We start from the raw sequence: 18,497 nt of genomic DNA, 5'->3' as shown, positions 1-18,497 counted from the left end.
GATTAGCTTAAACTCAGTTGAGTACTTTAGGGCATCTAATCCTGAAACAAGACCTGGACAAAACCCCTCACAATTGCTTAACCCTGACAGATTACCTTTTGACACCCCTCCCCCCATGGAAAGTTCCAGGAGTCTCTAACCATTGCAGGTTTTTCATGGTTTACTGATGGTTCTTATTTAAAAGATGAAAATGGTAACTAATGTGCTGGGATTGGAATCATTGAAACAGCAGCTTTACCTTTGACTAATTCAGCCCAACAGGCTGAATTATACGCCCTTACTTAAGCATGTAACTTTGCTGATGATAAAACTGTTAGCATTTATACTGATAGTCGGTATGCTTTGAGTGTAGCTCATGATTTTGGAATATTGTGAAAACAGCAAGGTGTCTTTACCTCCAATGGGAATAAAATTAAAAATNTGAAACAGGCTCCAGGCTCTGAGCTGGCTGTCAGGAGAGTACGACACGGGGCTCCAACCCACAAACCGTGAGATCATGACCTGAGCCAAAGTGGGACGCTTAACCGACTGAGCCACCCAGGTGCCCCTAAACCCATTTTTGCCAGTAAAATAAAAGGGATTTTATTTTTAAGATTAACGTTAGTCCAGAGAAGAGACCCCAACAGCTCTGAGGCTGCAGAGAGATGGTGGCACCCACAGAGCCATTTGGGCTTGGCTGGTTTCTGGAGGACCATGGAGTTTGAGGGTAAGTTTTCTCCTGAATTTTGAGCTCTGCTGTCTTTGTGTTTGAGTTTTCCAGACTTTATTCAGGATATGTTTTAAGGCCTTAGTGTTTGCTTGGCCTTCAGCTTGACTCCTATTTGGAACCAGACTGTTCCTGGTGCAGTTGTAGCTGTTAGAAGTGTATTGGCTTTGGGCTTGACAGAAACAGACTTCATACAGCAGAATCTGGGGGCCATGTCACTTGTTCCAATTGGATCAGCTACCATCCTCGGCTGATATTGGCAGAATCCACAGCGCACCTCTGGTCAAGATTCAAATAGATCCCTCAAAAATCCTTCCCAGAATTAATCAATACTGTATAAAGAAACCCTTTAGGGCGTCAAGACCATAATAGATTATAAGGCTTGGAGCCTCATTATCCCCTGTACTAGTCTCTATAATACCAACATTTTACCAGTGAGAAAACCTGAGATGCAGGTTTATCCCGGACCTCTGAGCAGTAAATAACATTGTTATCTCTTGGCACCTGTTGTTCCCAAGCCCCATATGCTACTGAGGTCTAGTCTCACTGAAAGCTAANTTAGCTTAAACTCAGTTGAGTACTTTAGGGCATCTAATCCTGAAACAAGACCTGGACAAAACCCCTCACAATTGCTTAACCCTGACAGATTACCTTTTGACACCCCTCCCCCCATGGAAAGTTCCAGGAGTCTCTAACCATTGCAGGTTTTTCATGGTTTACTGATGGTTCTTATTTAAAAGATGAAAATGGTAACTAATGTGCTGGGATTGGAATCATTGAAACAGCAGCTTTACCTTTGACTAATTCAGCCCAACAGGCTGAATTATACGCCCTTACTTAAGCATGTAACTTTGCTGATGATAAAACTGTTAGCATTTATACTGATAGTCGGTATGCTTTGAGTGTAGCTCATGATTTTGGAATATTGTGAAAACAGCAAGGTGTCTTTACCTCCAATGGGAATAAAATTAAAAATGGCTTCTATGTCCAAAATTTATTAGATGCCATTCTTTTGCTGGCTGCTCTGGCTATTATTAAGGGTCCTAGGCATTTGAGACTCAGCTCCCTGGAGACCAGAGTAAACCACCTTGCTTATATTTCTCCTAAACACACTGCTCCCAAGGAAACAAAAAGCTAAACCTGTGTCATGTTCCAAAGCGATGTTCTCCCAAATGGTAACTTGGAAAAATTAACCAGAGATACCCAACAGTTGGTCTCAGAGATGGAAAAACAATATTGGAAATGTAATAATTGTTGGCTTGATAAAAAGAGAGACCTCCGGTTTGGACCAAATAACAATCCAGCCCTGTCAGAAATTCTAAATTTCCCACTACTTAGCACTGCACATGCATTAAACCATTGGTCTACTGAGAAAATAATAGCATTCATGAACCAATATTGGTGGGGAAAAATTAATAAGGGCGCAAAAAGTACCTGCCTTCTTGTCCCACCTGTCTAAAGTATAATCCAGGGAAAACTGTACAGATGGATGTCATGCAGCTTCCTTTTCTCATGGATATAAATGTTTTAGTCATGGTTTGTATGTTTCTCACTGGTGCAAAGCTTTCTCTTGTAGACAGGCCAGTGCTGCTTCTGTGGCTAACATTCCGTTAGAAAAAATTTTCCCTACCTGGGAAAACCCTCTCAAATTTCATAGTGATCAGAACACCCACTTTGCCAGTCAAGTGCTTCAACAGATCTGTGCTGTTGGCTAATTTCCCAACACTCCATTGCACATTCATCCTCAATCCTCAGGGTTAGTTGAACAGAATCGTGGTACTATCAAGACCCAATTGGCCATATTTGAAGAACTCCTTCAAATACTCTGGCTGAAAGCACTGTCATTAGTCTTAAATCTCAGATCTACCCTCTTTGGAACTCATAGACTCTCACCCTTTGAAGTAGTCACAGCACATCCAATATACTCGGCCCCTGCCTCCTCTGACCCACGGTGGACAAAAAGAGATATACTTCAATATTGTAAAGGCCTAACTGCTTCTGTTAAAATAACAGTTTTTTCATGGAACACTCCCAGGAGATGACAACCTTAAGCTTTATACCTCGCAACCTAGAGATTTCATCGATTGGAAAAGATACCTCCAGAAAGGCTCTCTTCAGCCTTGCTGGAAAGGCCTTTATCGGGAACTTCTAACCAACCCTTATGTCACCAAACTCTGGAGAATAGACTCTTGGATTCACATGACATAGCTAAAGAAAGCGCCAAACCCTGGCTAGACCTTCATGCCATCTGGTGTCCTGAAAGTAGAGATTTCCCGGAATTGAAGCAGATGATACCCGATGAGACCACTTTCCCAAGATGTCTGGGCAGGCCTGTCTACCTTTTCCTCACCATTGCTTCTTTTTTTAATGGAAAGACAATACCCTTGTCTGCATTCCTAAGCCCTTGCAAAAGGGGGAAACCTCTTTTGCTTATGGCCTTTTGGAAACAGCCTCATCATGATCCCAGGACAAATTAATCTTACACTCGCTTTTTCTGAAGGATTAGAAGGCTCCGAATTCACAAAAGACTTCTTTTATCTGGACCATAGCTGACTTTAGATTCATATCCAAATTCATGGTCTCTGAACTTTATGGTCTTTGCAGCCTTAGGAGGTTATTTGTCAATAACACATTTGGTTCAAACAGTTGTTTTGATACAACAAAACTGTTTTTAAAACATCTTTGAAATTGTGTTGTTTTGCAGAAAGTTCATCAGCTGTTGCTTTATATATATAGCTGCACTGTATCTACCCAAGTGTACTTGGTTAATTCTCTCTGTGTGGGCCTGTGGTATCCACTGCTCTGCCTTCATTGTTGCTTTAAGCGGAGACTTCCAGGAGGCACACATGGTTCCTGGTTTGCCTTCATAGGGAGAAACTTTCTCCCCTAAGTTTGAGTAAGTACAAATAAATATTTCGGTTAGCTACTTTCAGACCTAGAGTCCTGGCTTAGATCCATCATACAATGTGGAATTGTTACGTTACTTTTTCTACTTTGTATAATTATTTTGCGTTTTGTATTTTGTTGTCTATCAGGCTTTTAAAAATGACATACCCAGTAAGGTGAGGCTGGCTCAGTGCTTGGAGATGATCTCCAATACCTAATTACAGTCTTGATAAATAGGGACTACAGATGGGACGTACCTGACAGTTCTCTGCCTCCTAATCTTCCTTGCTGCTCAAATGTGGTTTGAGTGGTTGGAAACTGCACACACGGGCACACTCTCTCTCTCTCTAAACAAATCAACATTTATTTAAAAAAAAAAAAAGGAATTGGGAGGCTGGCAGGGGGGCTCTCACACACTACCACTTAGCAATTGCAGACCTAACAGGCGACAGACCTTGCACCTGAATACTGCTTTCCCAGCCCAGCAGGAGGAAGAAGGCTTTCCTCCTGCCCCAGCAACAGCCCAGCCAATGAAACAGTCACAGCTCAGCCAGTGAGAAGCCACTATACTTGCAACTCCCACTTTAATGGGTTTTTTGTTTATAACAGCCTTCCCGACTTCCCCCTTTTCCTCTGTAAAGAAGTAGGTCCTTTCCTTTGTTCTGCAGACTTGCGTCCAAGTTTTGCTACAGATCACTCGTCCTAGATTGCAATTCTCTGCTGTTCTCAAATAAACCCATTGTTTGCTGGTAAAAATAACCAGCAGTTTTCTTTTTAAGGTTAACATTTCGGGGCGCCTGGGTGGCTTAGTCGGTTAAGCGTCCGACTTTCGCTTAGGTCGTGATCTCGCGGTTCGTGGGTTCGAGCCCCGCGTCGGGCTCTGTGCTGACTGCCAGCTCAGAGCCTGGAGCCTGTTTCAGTCTGTGACTCCCTCTCTCTCTGACCCTCCCCTGCTCACGCTGTCTCTCTCTCTCTCCTAGAAATAAATAAAACATTAAAAAAAAAATTTTAAAGGTTAACATTTCCATCAGCATTGCCAAAACACATATGTTGAGTTTTGATTCTTTATACACCTTTGAGAACAGAACTGACACTTTCCCCTTCACAAGTCTGCCTCAGAATTACAGGATCTGGCCTTCTGGGTCAAACAAACATGACCCTGTGTCTCGCACCTTCTTTGATTCAGGAGGCCCTAGCAAATGTGAGAAATACATTAAGAGGTATCAGTATTAGGGTCATCAACCTGTCCCTATCAGCATGAGACTTTCCTACTGTTAGTGTCTCAGAACACCTCAGCTCAATGCAAACTGGTACAATTGGTCATCCTGCTCGTAGTCCTGCATCCGAGGGAACAAAAAAGGAGGAAAGTAGAGAAATGAAGAGGAAAATGAATAGAAGAGGAAGAAAGACCACAATGGAAAAGAGAAAGGAGGTGTCAGTGGTGTATGTGACTTGCGATGGCCCTCCATGGCTGACTTGGTTTTCTGACTCTTACTTTGAGTTTTATTATGATTATGGGTATGATTACCACCAGCACTGTTAGTATAATAAGAACTGATATTGTGAACATGTGTACAATACCATGCTAGTGTTTTTTACAAGTACTGTGTCATTTCTTTCCAACTATAATCCTATGATAGGTAAACAGTATTATTTTCCCTATAGTAAGAAACCTGACTGAAGATTTAACTTGTCTTCTCTTGGGTCTATAAAGAAAGACACTAGAAAGTCATCTTGACTTTCCTAAGAGGATAAATTTTTGGAGTAATAAAGGTAGTTCTCTTCCCCTGAAGGTAATCAGGGTAGCTTCAGTTAAGTGTGAGCTGATTGCTCTGTTGTTCAGGAAAAGACTACATCCAAACCTTTTAGGGGGTGGGTCCCCCTGAAGACAAGGCAGCTACCCTTAGAAGAGTTGGCTTGGAGAGTCTCCCTGACCTCTGGTTGTGTGGATCCTTGGGGAAGAAAAGCGAGAGATCGGAGGTTTTAAGTCTTCAGAAGAAAAGGGTCTACTGAGATCTGAAGAGCCATCCTGGATGGCTAGTCCAAAGTAGTGAGCTCTGAACCCTGTTCGTGCATGTAATCACCCCAGGTCCTGAGGAAGCGAATCATCCTCATGGAAAGATCCATGGTAGAGGACCCTGGAACCTGGATCTGCAGAAGCAGCTGGTTTGGACTGTGTAGGACTGTCTGTCAACAGTGACACCATGTGGTAGTGAGAAGCAAAGGCAGGAGCCTCTAGGCTCTGCGTGGTGCCTCCACTGCCTCAAGGCATGGGGGCCTCCAAGTGGGGTTTGCACTGAGAGAACTGCAGACCTGATGCAGCTGATCTCAAGACACTGAAATGGCTGGAGATTGCTGGATTAGGCTGCTCTATGATACTTCCTTATTTCCTTAAGCGCTCAATTCAGAAAAGTGAGTAAATTCTATTACATGATGGTGGGGCGCCTGGGTGGCTCAGTCGGTTAAGCGTCCAGCTTCGGCTCAGGTCATGATTTCGTGGTTCGTGGGTCCGAGCCCCACATCGGGTTCTGTGCTGGCAGCTCAGAGCCTGGAGCCTGTTTCAGATTCTGTGTCCTCCTCTCTCTCTGCCCCTCCCCCGCTCATGTTCTGTCTCTGTCTCAAAAATAAATATAAACGATAAAAAATTTTAAAAATTATACTACATGATGAGAGAGCAATGGCTACTGTACTGAGTGGAAAATTTGAGGCTGAGGTCATTTGGAGGGGATGGGGGATGGGATGCTTTTTTGCAAAATCAAACAATATTTTTTTTAATGTTTTATTTATTTCTGAGAGAGAGAGAGAGAGAGAGACAGCGTGAGCAGGGGAGGATCATAAAGAAAGGGAGACACACAATCTGAAACAGGCTCCAGGCTCTGAGCTAGCTGTGAGCACAGAGCCTGACGTGGGGCTCGAACCCACAAACTGTGAGATCATGACCTGAGCTGAAGTCGGACGCTTAACCAACTGAGCCACCCAGGTGCCCCAAATCAAACAAAGTATTTCCAGTCTCCTCCCAGGAGGCCTTCCTTGATTCTGAGTTAGGCATTCTTATAAAGACCTGTGTTTTCCCAGTTATGAGTTAAGGTGCAATTGTGATTTCCTGTTGCTCTGGCTTCCCTCAGTGACTGTAAGCTTGTAGAAGGCAGGGACACTGTTTCATCCACTGTTGTATTCCCACTGGCTTGTATGTGTTGAAATCAAAGCATTCTTTTTATAACTAAGCCCTAACCCAGACTCTGGGAAGGTCTGGAAAGAATGAATCTTTTTACTTTGATGCCTGATGCTGTGTTCCTCCTAGCTAGTGTCTACTATTTGGAAGGCTGTAGAACTTCTATCTTGAGGTCTGAACTTCAGTTTTAAGGGCAAGTCAAATGGGCTGTTGCCCTGAATCAACGCACCACCTGCCCTGAGCTAGTTGTTTGTGCTACTGACTTGACATTCTTTTCTTAGAAACTGTACTCAAAATGCAACCATGTGGTTTAATAAAAGTTTTCAAAAATGACACAGAAGAGAAATACTTTCAGATATTGTAAAATCACTTTTATTTATTTTTTTACCATATTCAACATTTCAGTGACCCATACATGACTGATTTGGGAGAAAAGATCTGGTTTTATCATTCTTCATGTCTTCTGTAGGGGTGAATATATTTTTTCCAAAGAACAGAGAAGGAAGCTGAATCATAAAATTATATGGTGAACATTGTCACAGGAGGAGTTGCCCTAAAGCTTAAAGGAAATAGTTTGCAGACATATGAAAATATATATTTTTTTACGGAAAGGGAGAATAAACATTGGAATTCTATCCTTAGAGCCTATATAGAGAAAAAAGTTAATATGTCAAATGTGAACTCATAGATGATTACTTTGTAATGGATTATGAAAACGAATTCAGAGATGTTTGGAGCCCTTAACCTACGAGGGCAAGTTAATGAAAGAACTCTAACTTCCACTTCTGGGGCTAGGTAAGCTGCTTGTGTGACTCAATGTGGAATTTATGACTTTTGCACTCCTCTAGTGAGCTGAAGCCAAACCAGCTACTGACCCTTAACGGTGTCATCAAACTCAGCCCTGGGAGCCAGCACTCCAGAACCTCCGGTTAGGGGCTCAGGGGAATGTGTAGGTAGGAATAAGGTTCTGATTCCTATCTCTTTGTTTGGTACTCCCTTTGAAGTCCTCTATGGACTAAAAAACTGGTTCCCACTTAGTCATGAGGAATCCGTGAGAAGTGAGTTGCATTTCTGAGATATTCCTATCTCTTCAGTCTAATGTTTGGGAGCAAAGGGCAGGATCTTTTTGGAGTCAGTGGACTGATTAAGCACACAGTAAGAAGCAAGAGGCCCTCTCATTAGCTGGACACCGAGACTAAAATTCCTAGTGACTAGAGTGAACTCAGAGGAGCTGAGTTTGTGGATGGACGGGATACAAGGGACATGGGGGTCTGAAACACCTGTTTTATGGGACAGAACGCAAAGGGTAATGTCTCTTCCTTTTTCCTCCCCTCCTTTCCTCCCTTAGGAAACCCCAGGAGTAGAGATTGCTTTCAAACAAATAGCTATTTCCATTTAACAATTATGTGCATTGCATTTTTCTTCTTGCTGAACAGCAAACTGGCTTTCCTCCTCTTCATTCTTCTCTTTCTGCTTATAGGGCAATTTCCGCCTCTCTATTTTGCAAGGCCGGTAGTTCAAATACAGTGCTATGGTGATTACACCGACTCCAAGAGCGACAATAATGATGACAAAGATGGTGGAGCTGATTCCTTCATCCAGTCCTGCCCAAGCACAGAAGACAGAAAACTAGGAGGGTCAAGAGGGCAAGAGAATCCCACCTTGCCCAGCTTACCACGCCCACTTCTTAGTCTCACCCTTCCCCGCCCACTGACATTTTTTTTCTCTCCCTATTTGGGTAAGAATCCCACACCCCTTGGGCATTTACATCCAGGGACTGGCAACAAGAGAGCCAAAGTCACCTTGAATGATGACAGCAATGTCTTTGCTGACAGAGCCCAGCTGATTAGTGGCTGTGCAGCAGTAGGTTCCTGTGTGGTTCTGGGTTGCCTTCTGTGGCACTTCAAGGTTGACTATCACTCCATTCCAGGTACAGACCAAGGCTGGAGTTGGGTTTCCCTTGGGGATGCAGGCAAGCAGCTGCTCTGTCCCTCTCACCCACGTCTGGTTGCCAGGGCAATCGGATTCCTCTAACCGAGGCTTGTCTGGAAAAGAGAATCCCCCAAGGAGCTGAGCTCAGTGTGCCACATTCCTTCCTCATCAAGATACTTAGCTTCCTCTCCTCCCCTAATCCAAATGCTGTGTCCCTCCCACCTGACAGCTTTACTTCCCAAGGGAAGGACCACTGTTCCGTGCTTTGGGCCACTCTCCTGTCCGCCATTCTCTAGGCGCAAGGAGTCGGAGATGCAGCAAAGGCAGTTTAGTGGATTCAGACTAAAAGAGCTGGACGGTCCTATCAATGGTGGCTTCCCTGCTTCCCGTCTTGTCTTCTCCGTGAGTCAGGAGATGGGTAGGGGCAAATCCAGAGATGAGGGATTCTCTACCCTTCAAAAATACAGATTTTTATGTGGAAATTTCCCTCCTCAGCATAAACTCCAACTATCAGTTCTGTGTTCTCAGCCATCAACCCTCAGCTAATACCAGCTAATCACCCTGCATTCTCTTTTTTGTTCCCAGGGCCACCTCATGTTTCTTTCAGCTCACTTTCCTGGGGATAAGGTAAGCTTGGGAAACTTTAATTTTATTTCTCCTTTGATGTTTTATTTTAATGAGAAAAATGTAGCAAGTCTAATAATGAAGTTGCTGGCCAAGATCTCTGGAAATGAGAGACTAATAATAATCCTTGTTTTGACAAGAAAGATCAGGCCTCTACTCACATAAGACATGGAGCTGGACTGCAGTGGTTTTGCTCAACCGCTGACCCTGAACCTCCAACGAGGCCTCACAAGAGAAATTTCGGCCATTATCTTCCTCCCTGGTGGTAAGTAAAAGCCAGGCAGGTTCCCCAGGGGCAGGGAGATCTGGGGCTCCCTGAAGCCGAAGAGTAGGGCTGGGTGATGTTAACACATGCCCTGAGCAGGTCACATTAATGTCTGTCCCTGCCAATGGGTATAATTCTTCTATCTCCAGGATTGGTGGAGGGAAGCCTGTAAGAAAAGGAAAGAGAGAATCAAACATATTTCTCAAAGTTCTCAGCCACTTCTGTATTCTTGCTGCTGATGGTATGGTATCTAGACAGTCAAAACAGGGAAAACTTTGGATACCCTGTTGCTTCTGTGCTGAATGGCAAGAGCAATGAGATTTGGGAATTTGAGAGCTCCTCTTACGACAAATGCAGCCTCCACACACCATTTGGCTATGCCCCTGTGGCAAGGACATCAAGATGGCTTTTCATCTTATAGATTTCCTCCCCACCTCAAAAAGTTGTTCCCCGAAACAAGTTCAAGGAGCTACAATCACTCTAAGTAAGATGGCCAAAGGAAACAGGGTGAAAGCCGAACAGAACTATTGTCTCCGTGCATGTCTTCAACCTGCCTGTACTCATCAGAGAAGGATCACATGAGAGTGTACCTAGGCAAGTTTAGTAGATAGTTGTAGTAGAACCACCAAGGATTCACTGTGGAAGTTTCAGTGGCGGAGAACCCTTGTGAGGAAGGGAAGAGGCAGCTCACTTACTATAAACATGCACTGGCTCTCTTGTTTTCTGTTCCATTGGACCCAGAGATACAAGGCAAGACAGCTCCTGATCACCAGTCTCCATGGCCCGAGCCGTGGCATTGGCCCATGCTGTGTCTCCCTTCCAGGAGACAAAGGGGCTCAGCTCCTGGTCTCCCAGGAACATGTGAAACATTACCTCTCTGGCAGGGAACACCTTAGCCAACTCACAGCTCACAGCTTCTGCCATTCCAATCTCCAAAAGTGGGGAGACCCAGATTTGGGGGCTCTGAGAGAATTCTGCCAAAAAATGAAGAAGAGGAAAGAAAGGAGAAACATGATAAATCATGTGCTATATAGGACCCCACAATTTAGGAAGGGAGTGTGGCTTAAAGCTCTCTGTCCCCTAGGGTAAGATTACAGCCCAAGTAAAGATGGGGCCCAATTACTCTCACACCCTCATCCTAAACTCTGTGGGAACTTAGTCCCCAAAGGCCAAGGTGAGAAAAGGAAACTAAGTCTCAGGATTCTTCATATCTGGGCTCTGACTCACCAAAGATCCGGAGTACCTTGATGGCTGAGCTACTGTGAAAGAGCCCTCCGCCATGTGAACTCAAATCCAGTTCTGCATGGCATGAGAAATTGCACCTATCATTCTCCCTTTGGGCCTTGACATTGATGGTGACCTCCGCTCTTTGGGAGGCCACAGCCAAGTTCATAAAGTTCTTTCTGTGTAGTTCCTGGTTACCCTGGAGAAGGGTAAGGGTGAGGTTCTCCAGGGGTGCTACACTGGGCACATGGCACTTCACTGTAAAGGCTTCATCCATGGCCACCCATGCAGGCTGCAGCTCCAGGATCACCTGCTCTGGTGGCTCTTTAAGAGAAAAAAGTGGTCTTGATGAGAGAAGGCTACTTACCTCTCCAGAAAGAAATGGTATAGGACAGAAGGCTGGTGATACAAGGTTACCGTCACCCTTAAACCATTCAATCAACCGTGTCAGCTTTCTGCCAACCGTGCCCTACATAAGATGAGTCAGTCTTCTGGCTCTTCTGCCCATCAAAGGTGGCTAAAGTCATGCCAAGAAATGTAACTGTTGAGGGGCAAGTCCCTTGCGTTGACTGTTGCTGCCATTCTGGAGAACTTTTACCTCTTACCAGAGGTGCTTCAGAGGCATGAGCAGCTTCTGAGAAGCTCCTTAGCATCACACAAAAACTACACCCTAGCTTACCAAGCTTTTACCCCAAAGAGATCCCATTTATTCCTATGGCCATATCCTTGCCAGTGCTATTTGCCCACCTGAAAGACCTTACTCACCCATGCCCATCACTTCAAATCCTTACCATTCTGCAGGAGTGAAACTCAAGAGCCTCCTTTTCCATGGAGACTTCTCCAACTACCCCAGGTGACAAAGACCCTCCTTTCAACAATCTCTATTTATTCTCAGAATTTGTGCCAAATAATTTAGCACTAATTGTATACTTTTTTGATCATTCATAAGCTAGCATTATTCGTATATGCATCTTGTACTTGAACATATTCTCACTCACAATGTCTGGATGCCCTCTATGGTCTGCTCCTAATTTAAAATCCTACACCAAAGGTAAATAGAAGTAATTGGCTCTAGAATTCCTTTAGGATAACAGAAATCTCTATTAAGGGCCCAAATTCTCTCCCTTAAAAGAAACTTCTAATTTTTTCCTAAATAAGACATAGTCATACTCCCCCCACTCTTCCCTTCCTCCTCAGCCCTACTCACGATACACAGTGATGCCAAGGCTTGTGTCCTTTTGGATCCCTGCACAAGAGAAGAAGCACTGCAGAACAGAATTCTCTGTGACGTCCTCCAGAAGAAACTCCTTCCACTGAGGTCCTTTGTCCACCTGGGTTTTCTTTAAGAAAGTCTCAATTCCACTGGGTCCTGGGTCTGGACAGGTAGTGCTGCAGTTGACCATTAGGGACTGTCCAAGCTTTACAAGGGCCTGATCTGGCCAAATAGAAACCTCAAATATCTCTTCGGTCATTCCTGAAATGATCAACCACATATGCCACAGACTTTGGTGAGGACCACAATACCCAAATAAAATAAAAGGCCTAGTCTATCTATTTGTAGGTTAGAAAAAGGAAACCTACCCTGGAGAAAAAGTTACAAGGAACTAGACAAGAAAAAGACCCTTAATGAACAAGTTAGAACCCTGATTCCACCACCATTCTCTTCACTCATCATCGTTCTAAGGATCTTGGGTTTCTCCATTAGTGTCACCTTGGAAACTACAGAGTTGTTAAAATTCATGCCCAGGAAACCATTCTCTTCCTAAGCTTCCAGATGTCTTAGAAACTTCCAGGACTGGCTGATGAGGGTTCTCAAGGGGTTAGTAAGCCCTAGAGAAAAGAGCTTTGTTGCTTATGCCTCAAATCAGTGTTTCTCTGAAATTATGGTCTAAGGACTGCCTTCACCAGAATCATCTGGAGTGGTTGTAAAACTAGATTCTAGCTCCACCTCAGACTGAGTGATTAAGAACTTGTGAAGGCGGGATGTGGAAATATGCAAGTGAACAAAACAAGCATTCCTGATGACCCTTATGCAAACCAGATTATGACACCCACTAGCCTAAAGGTGACTCCTAGGGTCATTCATTTCCCATGGAACTTCTCACCTCTTCTCAAAATGTGACTGCTCCTTTTTGCTTTGGTACTAAGGCAGCAGATGTTTTTGGATGCTTAAGAGTTTAGTCTGTTAGGGAAATCTCCGGTGCAATGAAAGAGACATCAGGTAAATTTTAGATGCCTTACATAGGTGAGAGGCAAAGTCTCCTGGAAGCTTTCCCACAGGTCCCCTTTAGCTACTCCACGCCCACCATCTGCTTCATCCACCAAACACCAGTCCCTTCTAGGAATACACAGCTCATGTGGCGGTGTTACCCACTAGGGCTCCAGTTCCTTTCTTGCTGTCCAGAGAACTCGTTCCTCACAATTAAGCTATGGGCTCTCTCCTATCAAGTGCAACTTCATGACACAAAAGGTGGCAACAAAGAAGTAAAAATATTCTTTAGAACAGAAAACTAGGGCAGTCTGGGCTAGCAGGGGGCCCAAGAGAGAAGGCATATTTCTTATGGCAGAGTTTTCTCTGATGGTCTGTTATCCTGTTCCTCAATTTGGGTTCCCCAATTATAAGCTAGAGACACCTACAGATTCTGTGTCGTAATGATCCAAAAATAGGAATCTCTCCCAAGGATCCAGACAAGTGACTAGTAAATTTTTGCCCCATTCAGTACTTCTTATGCTCTTACTGACTAGCACCTGCACCTTGGCACATACTGGCTAAAGAAACTGCCCCAAATAGCCTCACCTGGGCCAGGGTTCAAGGCCAGCAGGGCCCAGACACGAAACAGTAGCATTTCCATCCTTGTGAGAAGGCCTGAAAGCTGGAGAGAAAGGAAAAAACAATGCTGGAGAAAAGTGACCAAAGAAAAGAAAAATAATATAGAAAATTATTTCTTTGATACTGTTAAAGATCAATCCCCTTCCTAACACCTTGCATAGTCTGGAGAAATTATAGCAAGAGTAATAATGGTATGGTGTGGATGTACTAAAAGGACATAGGAAGGGGTGCCTGGGTGGTTCGGTCAGTTGAGCATCCAACTTCTGGTTTCAGCTCAGGTCATGATCTCACAGTCTATGGGTTCGAGTCCGATGTTGGGCTCTGTGCTGGTGATGCAGAGCCTGCTTGTGATTCTCTCCCCCTCTCTCTGCCCCTCCCCACTGTGCTGTCTTTGTCTCTCTCAAAATTAATAAGTAAAAACTTTAAAATGTATACAAAAAATAAGAGGACACAGGAAAATAATAGGGGATATTAGATTGAGATTCCTGTATAAGGTTGTATTGCAGTTATCTGTTCACATATTTGCCTCCATCTACTTGAGTCAGTAGAAGGCTATTAACATGGAAACGTGAAAAACGAAGTTTAGAGAGATGAAATAAATGTTTATCTAGCACTGTCCAGCAGAAAGTGACCATGAATCTAGAAAACATGGTCACTGGAGTCCCATTCTCTGATGTAAGGGAGAAATGTTTCATCAGGGCTTTGTACATGATCTCTATGAAATATCCCTCAAGATAATCCATCTCTTTCTGATCTGCCTCCATGTTCACCAAGCAACCTTTGGATTATTATATTGGGCTGAGTTAAGTCTTAATGGTCCACTTCTCTTTTCTCCACCAATCCATACCAAGTTCTTTTTCTTTTAAAGCCCCATTCAAACTGCTTTATTCAAAGAAAGGTTTCTTGACTAACCCTGTCCCACTTCACAATCCCTCACTTACAACAGATTGTACCTCCCTTTATGCCAAATGTTATTTCTGAAGCTACATATGTTAAAATGCAATTCACTTTAATGAGTTATTTTTAATGATGAAATCATTACTATGCTAGAAAGTCCCTGAGAACAAGAGACTATGTTTATCTTGCATCTATACCACTTAGCACAGTGCCTGGCATGTTATGGATATTCCATTAAGTAAATGACTACCCTCTAATTCTGTAGTATTTGAATTTTCAAACATTGGGTTTTATACAGGTGTACTTTTACTTATATGCTGCTCTGAAAGAGCATATAAGGTTTTTTGGTCTTTTTTATACATGCATAAGATAACAGACATATCAGAATTTATATTCCAAGTGAATGTTGCTCTTCAAATTCTTTGGGAGGCGATAAATTCATTCCAGTAATGACACCATTATTCAAAACTTTTTTTGGAAATTATTTAGAACTGGTTTTCAACCTACACCAAAAAAATCAGCCTATTATACTATTTTATTATTCTTTTAGAAAAGAATATGACCTTATTGACCAGACTTAACTCTGAATGCCTTAACATCTCTTTCCAAGGAAGATCTCCTATCATTGAAGATATTCCCATAGTACCCCAGACTTTGAAGGAATTTCAAAATAAGAGTTTTAAGTAATAACAGCTTTTTGAAAAAGTACAAAAGCCCTAAGGGGAATTGCTTATATGCATACATTATTTCAGCAAACAATTATTGAGCACCTACAATATTCCAGGATCTTAGTAAGGTCCTGAAGTTTACCAAGATTTGCACCATGACAACAGGAATTCCTGGAAGTTAGTGGGAAAGAAAAATGTAAATAAAAATAACATTATTGACAAATGCTACTATAAAAACTGCAGGAGAGTAAAGTGAGAATTAAATGACTAATTTCAAGCCAACTGTTTAGCCCAACTCCTGGCACATAAGACTTCAGTAAGTTAGTGATGATGGTGATAGTGCCTCTGGTGCTGATGCTGCTGATAATGATAAACTGATCAAGGAGCATTGAGGAGGGAATCATTACTTCTGTCTACAGGAGCTGAGGTTTCTCAGGTGTCCTTTGAACTGGGTTTTCTATTATGACTGAAAGTTTATTAAGAGGTGAGGTGATATGGAGAGGCGGTCAGGTCAGACCTATTTTAGAAAATTCAAGTTCAATATGGATAGAGGGTAGCTTACAGGGGAAAGAATTGTGGGATAAAGTAGGTATACAATTGGGTCAGCAAGCAGGAATTTAAAGGGCTTTTAAAGCAGGGGGCGGGGGGTGCACAGGGGTGAGATAATCAGCTTTATTTTTCAAGATGACAATGGCAGTGTGTGGAAAAAGAAAGATGAAGAAAAGACTGATGGCCACGAGATCTGTTAGAAGGTGACTGCAGTCAGGTGCCTTCTTAGCACAGCGGGCAGAGTGTCAGTGTCATAATCTGAAGGTCCAGAAGGTGACTGCAGTAATCTAAGGGAGATACAAGAGGGCTTGAAGGCACTGGTGACTGCAGAATTTCTATACAGAGGATATTCAGAGGGTCTCTGACTGGTTGGAAATGGGGGCTACAGGTTGTGTTTGCATACTAAACATACTTGTTTTACTTAAAAGTGTATGTTACAGATTAATAAAATAGCATGTTCTATTTTTTTCACATCTTACATAATATTTAGAAAATATCAATTATTCATATCTGCTATTATTTTTGAAAATGTCAAGGAAAGGGTAGAGGAAAATGGCATCCCCACTGTTGGAAGGGCATGCATGACATTCATTTAGCTATATAACTTTTTAAAAATATCACATTGGACACTGTAGACTCCCAATTTACTGCTGAATTCCTTGAGGTAAAAGTGTTCTCTTCCTAACATCCACTCCAAGCTAGGCACTTACTACTGATCTGTATCTTACTTCACTGACTCTCTCAATCACATCTTATCTAATAACTTCTAACATTTAGTAACTATATACAGTACTGTGTTCCAGGCACAACACTGACTGGTTTACTTTAGTTATCTCCTAGCAATCTTATGATAATTGCCAGTTTTACAGATGAGGGGATGGAGACTAAAAGAGGTAAAGTAACCTAACCCAAATCACACAACTAATTAAGGGGTGCAGCCAGCATTCAAACCCAGGCATCTTTACTGCTGGGCACTTACTTACTACTTCACTGCTTTCTTTATATTCAGTGGCTCTAGATTATCTGTGCTTTGATGGGGCCACCAGTCCACAAACAATCCTGTATAGAGGTTAATCCAAGAGCTCCTGTATTATTCATCTCTCTTTAGCTTGCTGATGGTACCTTTCTCTAATCTTGCTGTGAATTAATCGTACATATTATATTCTCCTAGAGCCTTAGCTAAAAAAGGTTTCCCATCTTTGATCTCTATGCCAAGCCAGGTGGTTTTCCCTTGTGGTTGCCACTAGTACATGTCACATAGAGATAAGAAAAGGAGGGGGTGTGTGCGTGCTGATTCTTTTTGTTTTCATTCTCAGATACTGACAATACTTTGTTCTATGTTGTTTCAAGTGCCCTCTCCCCGCCCAACTATCCCCAAAGCTCTAAGAGTTCATCCTTGGGGGTGCCTGGATTGCTCAGTCGGTTAAGTGTGGGACTTCCGTTTGGGTCATGATCTCGGGGCTGGTCAGTTTGAGCCCCAGGTCAGTCTCTGTGCTGACAGCTCAGAGCCTGGAGCCTGCCTTGGGTTCTGTGTCTCCCTCTCTCCCTCCCTCTCTCTCTCTCTGCGCCTCCCCTGCTTGCATTCTCTCTTTCTCTCTCAAAAACAGATAAACATTAAAAAAAAAAAAAAAAAAGAGTTCATCCTTGGATTCACATGGCATGTTATGATCAGGTACTGAAACATGACGTTTTTTATTCATTATTTTAGGAAGAACGCAAGCAGCATCTCTAAGGGGTAAATGAAATTTTAAATCTTTTTTAATTCCTTTGGCTTACTTGCTCTGTAGTATTATATCCCAAATGAAAGGTTTCAAGTGTCTGAAATCCTAGGCCTCTAATCCAGCCACTAAGGGGTTGCAGGGAGAGCGCAGGCAGGTGAGGGGAGGGCCGCACACCCGGACAAGCCCTTGGGATGGCTTTGGCTGTAAGCCCACCTGGGCTTCCCGTCCAAGTCTGGGGCTCTCCCAAGGGGTCCTGCAGTTTCTCATACATCCGGGGGTCACATCCCACCCTCTGCATGGTCTTCCTCGAATTCCCTGGAATTCGCTTCCTGCTCTCGGAACACTCCCCCCAGGTGTGCGGACGTTCGCGATCCGGGGCCCACACGAGCACCCCCGTGTCCCTCGCGCTCAGTGCCCAGGCCTCAGCCGGCGACCCCTCACACTACTGCTTTCGGGACGCCGCACCTNGTGCCCGGCCGGGCAGGGCCTCCACACCTTGACCAGACACCACTGCTACAGATACTCTAGGGCGGGCCTGAGTCCGGCGCTCGGACGCGGAGCGCGTCGCCCGTTCCTGCTCGGAAGGTGTCTCCCGTCTTGCGTGCACACAGTGTGGCTCTCACGCTGTCGGCCCAACAGACCCGGAGGGCCTTTAGGGGCAGATGGTATTGAAAACGCTAAAGGTATGTGAAAAAACCCACTCCAGAGAGTGTCCCTCTGGGTTTCCGGCCCACTGCCACGTGACAAGGCAAAGCCCATCACACGAGGTCGGACTTCCACAGGTTTGACGGAAAAGCCGGGAGGAGACCCCGGCATGAACCTAAGCACACAAAGTAAGACCTAAATCCTCACTGAGGGTCGCTCCTCGCCGCTCCTGTCACTCCTCGGGTAGCCTCGCCCGCTCCGCGGCCTCGCCCGCGCGGTTCTCAGAAACCTACCACGCGCTCAGACCGTTTGGTAGGCAGAGCCAGGCGGGGGCGCGCGCGAGAGCGCCTGGCCGGAGGAGTTCCTGATCTGCCTAGA

General features: G+C 44.0%; 1 protein-coding gene and 1 long non-coding RNA gene across 3 annotated transcripts; one reads left to right on the top strand and one right to left on the bottom strand.

The window, feature by feature from the left end:
* Nucleotides 1–468: 468 nt before the first annotated feature.
* LOC144245012 (uncharacterized) lies at nt 469–12,132 on the top strand. Its single transcript, XR_013339129.1, has 4 exons — nt 469–706; nt 9,282–9,323; nt 9,465–9,585; nt 12,007–12,132. It is a non-coding gene; the product is annotated as an uncharacterized LOC144245012 (long non-coding RNA).
* LOC144245011 (intercellular adhesion molecule 5-like) lies at nt 7,114–18,423 on the bottom strand. 2 transcript variants are annotated; one of them, XM_077780414.1, is made up of 8 exons: nt 18,413–18,423; nt 13,607–13,682; nt 12,017–12,283; nt 10,813–11,133; nt 10,281–10,559; nt 9,482–9,751; nt 8,567–8,809; nt 7,114–8,368 (listed from the first exon to the last, which is right to left on the bottom strand). In XM_077780414.1, the coding sequence occupies exons 2-8, from the start codon at nt 13,659–13,661 to the stop codon at nt 8,160–8,162; spliced, it is 1,644 nt and encodes a 547-aa protein (XP_077636540.1). In that variant the 5' UTR covers nt 13,662–13,682; nt 18,413–18,423; the 3' UTR covers nt 7,114–8,159. The 2 variants fall into 2 exon arrangements, with proteins under 2 accessions (XP_077636540.1, XP_077636538.1); XM_077780412.1 differs by lacking the exon at nt 18,413–18,423 and adding an exon at nt 18,327–18,389.
* Nucleotides 18,424–18,497: the final 74 nt, after the last annotated feature.

Source organism: Crocuta crocuta, unplaced genomic scaffold (genome assembly GCF_008692635.1).
Source record: "Crocuta crocuta isolate KB4526 unplaced genomic scaffold, BGI_CrCroc_1.0 scaffold288, whole genome shotgun sequence".
In the NCBI taxonomy this organism is placed as follows: domain Eukaryota; kingdom Metazoa; phylum Chordata; class Mammalia; order Carnivora; family Hyaenidae; genus Crocuta; species Crocuta crocuta.
Note: the sequence above shows the minus strand (reverse complement) of the source record. Positions and strands in the feature narration are given on the sequence as shown.

Bases quoted from the DNA above. Each gene is read 5' to 3' on its own strand.
- LOC144245011 (XM_077780414.1), bottom strand. From the start codon at position 13,661: ATGGAAATGCTACTGTTTCGTGTCTGGGCCCTGCTGGCCTTGAACCCT. The intron at 9,752-10,280 runs GTAAGTGAGCTG...CTTTTCTTACAG, and splicing joins AGAGCCAGTGCATGTTTATA to GCTTCCCTCCACCAATCCTG. The intron at 8,810-9,481 runs GTGAGTAGAGGC...TCTCTTTTCCAG, and splicing joins AGTCCAGCTCCATGTCTTAT to ACAAGCCTCGGTTAGAGGAA.